The sequence below is a fragment of the Suillus subaureus genome (assembly GCF_016647635.1).
Source record: "Suillus subaureus strain MN1 chromosome Unknown BJ212scaffold_262, whole genome shotgun sequence".
In the NCBI taxonomy this organism is placed as follows: Eukaryota; Fungi; Basidiomycota; class Agaricomycetes; order Boletales; family Suillaceae; genus Suillus; species Suillus subaureus.
Window position 1 is genome coordinate 18,613 of NW_024538818.1, and position 5,407 is coordinate 24,019.

Below are 5,407 nucleotides of genomic sequence, written 5' to 3' on the forward strand. Positions count from 1 at the left end.
TTACTGGTCTGTCTGGGCTCTGCACAAGCAGCACCATATCATTAACATCAATGCATATCAATGCAGTTTGGAATGCTAGATGCATGCACTTGTGAACCTGGTCAGTGCATGGATCCATTAGTTTAAGGTGATGTTGTATATACTTGTCCACAGTTTTCTGCAGCCCATGAATGAGTCTTCTTCTCTTAGGGGACTGGTGCCCCTTACTTTTACCACTGGCAATGTTTCTCACCAGAATGACAGCCAGGGATTGGATCTTATTTTTGGTAAGCTGCAGGGTTTATTGACATTGTGGTTGTGCTAACCTCATCATCTTCCATAGCAGTGTCCACACATCCATATGTCCCACTAGCAGAACTCATGGGTAGGTCAATATCCATATCTGGTTCTATCCAGATGCCCTGACATTTGTCAGTTATGAAATGTTGGTAAGTGATTAACTCACAACATTGTCTTCATGCCATTGGAGAGCAAGCTGATAAGATTTCAATGATGCCTTGATTCCCCATTCAAGTTCCTGAATCTCATGTGCCTCCAAGAACCTTTAGGCGTGTGGTGAAGCTTTGGCATATGGGCTGAACCACATATTGAACACACTGTGTTTGCAAGAAGGCAAGTTGGATCCCACAACTTCTGTCATACTTACCAAGTTAAGTTTGGAAGATGATATTACACTGTAATCATTGTCTGTGACCCAGTCATAGTAGCCCTTGATTGCATTATGGTTGCTTCCTTACTTAATTGTCATCCCAAGTGTATTGTCATCTCAAATTCCAGAACAAAAAAAAACAATTATGGGCCCTGATTAATGATTTATTAAGTTGCATTTGAGAGTAGTTACATTCCGATCATACTGATATCATGATGTAGTCTATTATGGGGAAGCCACACTCTCCCTGTGAACTTTGATCTGCATTTGTGTCAATTCACAATTGTTGTGCTGTTGTTGCAACACTATCAATAACAACCAAAATCCTAAACAAATAGGGGTGGTGTTGAGTGCACTTTTGCAAGGTGGCGCTGATCATATAAAATAAGCACTCATCCCTCATAGCTACACCGATTTTTCAAAGCCAAACCTGTAAAATGTAAGCCACCCCTGTCAAACCTGTTCTCACTGATACACAGTTTTTTTTACAGATGTTGTCAAACTTCAGATATGTGGATTCCCTGTCATCATTGCACTCCCTGGAGGTATGTTAAATTTGAAGCTACCACTATAATGCCACCTACTAACTACATGAAGGAGCATGTAACCTTAAAGCAAAAGGCTCTAGATGACTTCATAGACAGTTCTCAACATCCCTCTCACAAGAGGTGCACTTATGCCTCCTATCTTCTGTGGGCCCTGGCAGCATCTGTCATGTGTGATATATCCAAACCTGTGGAAGTGTCATATGCCATTCTGGACCCTTAACTCTAAATCTACTTTTCCAGATATCCAGATCTCCAATGATCTGATCTATCTTTATCTCCCTTCCAGAATCCAAACTCTATATCAGTGCCCAACCCCATTTAGACTTCCTCTGTCTCTGGACTCTGGTTAACTACGTTTTTCTTCTGATCATTAATCCATTACATACATTTCATTTCTGATATGCATTATTGGTGATCCATCTTACTTACTAATAGACTTTGCATATGCTTTGTACATAGCCTTTGTGTTTGCTGACTGATTCCTATATGATACCTACAGTATATAAACCTCCTATAACTCTTGGAAATACTCCAGTTCAAATATCATCTTAGTTCCTGCTCATTCCTGTGTCCTCCAGACTCAAGATAAGTCTCTTGTCATATTCCGAGTCTTAGGATTGCATCCTAGACTACATTTCCGACTCTACCTTAAGGGTAGTCCATCCTCTGTTAGTTTCTAGTCTGGATTTTGTCCAGATTAGTCTTATCTGCTTGCCCAGGTAACATCTGGATGTCCATCGGATTTATCTCACATTTCAGATCTGGACGACTGTTCTAGCCCCTGGAAATTAAGGGCACATACTCAGGAAAGAGGCACAGCGTACAAGCTGAGGCCAAGCCCTTGTGATCCGACCCCCTTGAGCACATGACCTTAACACCAGCTCAGGATCTGCGGTCTATTGCACAGGTATCTTGTCTCTCTTGGGAGCTAGTGGCACCTCTCTATTTTCATTCTGTAGGCTTGCAGTTTGATGACAAGTCCCTGCTCATCAGCACCCAAGCTTGTCTTGCCCTGCTCCTGTACGGGCACACAACCTTCTTTCATATGCCAAAGTATTTGTGATGCAATCTTCTTGATGCAGATGATCACCACCTCAAGGTGCTCCTAGGTTTCTTAGAGTCATTTGAGTGCATGCAAGTGTTCTTTGTCTCTATCACAAAAGATGGTGAAATGCTTGGAGATTTTGTGCCTCTGTTCCAGTCCATCCAAGACTTGAGCTGCATGAGCCTTCAGTTCTCAGATCAGGAGGCATCTTACCATGCATATCCTCTGCTGATTCTTCCTGACTTGGCTGCTGTTCCAACCCTCCCCCAACTGATGTAATTTTCAAACATTCCATGCAAACTTGCCTATATTTTTCTCTCAATCCATGGTTTCCCTCACCCTCTCATCCTTGCAAAACTCTTCACTGACCAACCTCAGCCTTACATGTACTTCATTGAATGCCCTTCAGTGGACAGTGTTAATGCATGACCTTCATCTTCTGCAGCTTATATTTTTATCTATTGACATCAAGTGTCAAACTTCTGCTCTTGTCGAGTTCTTGCCATGACATGATATTCACCAGCTTTAGCTTTATGGTCAATGCATTGATCCTCATCATCATATGCAGAAAAAAGATACCCCTCATATTGCTTTACATAGTTTATGCATTCTCGCTGGACCACTGTGGTACCTTGTGTCTCTATTACACAAAGTTCATGCACCTCTACACATTCAAACACTCAAATTGTACCTTGATGAGGAATCTCTGGCATTCACTCCCAATTACTTGTCTGCAATCCTGGATATTACTCAACAATTTGTTGCTATAGATTGCCTGGGACTGAGCTTTTATCATGGATCACTGATTTCTGGAAGTTTTGATGTCCCATTGGATGAATACCAAACTATTCCTGTGAAGAAACTCACAATTCATCTACCACATTGGTATAAATATTCAGATCAATACCCCTTGGTGAGTGCCACATGCAAAGCTACAATCAGGGTTAAACTAATGTTATGTGTATATAGCTCTGCTGCAGTCTTTGGCTAGGAGTCTTTGACCATGTCAAAGAAGTTTATCTCAGACCCGGAAGCATAACATCATCTGAGTGGCAGGAGCTGAAGGACATTTTTCACTACCCAGAGCATCCCTACCATTTGGATATCAGCAGTTATTTATGACATATAGTACCAGGTCTCCACTAATTATTCTCCCACTTGTACTTCTCCAATATTGAGGTCTCTGATACTTTTCCCACTTGTACTTACTTGTACTTATCCAATATCCAGCTGGTCTCATACATTCCCTCATCCTTATTTCAATACTCAGTTTCTAAAACAATTAAAAGCTGCTACCCATGTAGAATTGACTGCATATGGTAGACAGCAAGAGTAACATACTGTTGGTGAATGGGCACAATATAGTAGGGATGTGGTAAGGATATTGGGTATATGACAAATGGAATGAGATCTGGCAGAATCAATTCATATCAATGCTATGTGTGCACTCCACTTGAACCACTTTGAAATCAATGATGTAGCAAAGAGATGTTAGGTATGGAAAATATGGTACTGAAGCACATCACATACCCCACTCACCTCCTCTGAAGTTGTGGCTAAGATCAACACTTCCACCTACATGCAATGTGTGAAGGCCTCACATGCAAGATGAATGCAAACCCACCCTGCACCCTACTGAAACTACATGGCTTGTGGTGCACATGTATCTGCTGTAGAGTCTGTGCAAAGCCACTTGAGTGCCAACAGACAAATGTGTGACACAGCATCTTGTGATTGATGCTACATTGTGTGGAGTGTGGTGAAGGACTTGGAACATCGATGAGAAAGGTGTGGACATGATGGTACATACAGTCATACCATGTGAATAAGGGAGAAGACCATCAGGGATATTGAGCCAGAGAGTAGTGAAGGACTCAAGACATTCAAGGTGATGAAATAAGGAGAGAAAGGTGGGGACACAAGGGATGCTGTAAGAAGTACTTCATCCACCCTAACCAGATGCACATGACCATACAAACAGTCATGCCATGTGGAAAAGAGGGAGGACAGCAAACCCAGGGAGTAATGAGGAACTCAGTGATAGTTCAGGCAATGAAATCAGGAGAGAAAGGTGGGGATGTGACCATACAAACAGTCATGCCGTAGTGAAGAAAAGTGAGTATAACTAGGGACCCCAACAATGATGAGCTCAGCAGTACAAACCATCAAGTCTATGTGCAAGGACAAGTAAAGGTAAAGATGAGGCTTATAAACCAAGTGTATAGTGAGAATGAATGGACTTGGAACTTTGGCAATGAAAGATCACAACAATGCTAAACAAATAACATAATGATTCTGCCTTGGGAGTCGAGACTTTCGAACTTTTTGTGCACAATGAATCAAGTGGACAGACAATGATAAATGATATATGTAATAATGTCACATATGCACTTGGTTAGACTTAGTAGTTGTTCATAGTACCACTTCCTTTCCCTGGTATGACAGTATGTACCATTGCATCCATCTTCCTTGGCTATGGCATGACAATTTGTATTGTTGTATCTTTCATTTATTCAGCTGCAATTTTGTCAGGATGGCCATTGACAGATGTTGAAGCTTTCATTGCTAGTAGCTTACTGGTTTGTACCATCAAGCTTGTAATACTCAATGATCTTTCACCTCCATGATCCTCATCTTCCTACTCCCTGGCTCGGCATTACTGATGGATGACCTTTCAGCCTATTCACACAGCATGACTGGATGTATGATCATGTGTGGTTTTTTGTTACCTGCTTGCCCTCCTGACTTTAATTGGTCATCATCATATTCCCTTCTCCCCATCATTGTCATCACATGATAGAACACTGTACTACACAAATTTACCTCTATTTTCAATTTAAAAGTTACATATATACATACAATGGTGCATAATATCATCAGCATCACCTGACTCATTCACCTTCCTACTTGTGTGAAATATTTGTACTCTTATCATCACTAGTTCCATTTTGTCCTCATTTAACTTCAGCGGTGTTTGTCCACATATTCAGTTTAAACCCCACATGTCACCACCCTCTATTGTTGCATTCCACTTCCACTTTCCACACCAACCTCCATTGTTATTGATCCCTTATAATTCCAAGAGACAATCTACACTCCTTTTTCATCTACCTGTCACATTAAAACAGTTTGTACTGTTGTGCACTTCCCTTGCTCTCACCAGCT

General features: G+C 41.3%; 1 protein-coding gene across 1 annotated transcript; it reads right to left on the reverse strand.

Moving 5' to 3' along the window:
* BJ212DRAFT_1306290 (uncharacterized protein) lies at positions 1-720 on the reverse strand (the record flags this gene model as incomplete). Its single annotated transcript, XM_041333808.1, has 6 exons — positions 1-19; positions 144-271; positions 306-401; positions 446-542; positions 598-633; positions 674-720. The coding sequence occupies 6 exons, from the start codon at positions 718-720 to the stop codon at positions 1-3; spliced, it is 423 nt and encodes a 140-aa protein (XP_041185357.1).
* Between the last annotated feature and the right edge of the window lie 4,687 nt (positions 721-5,407).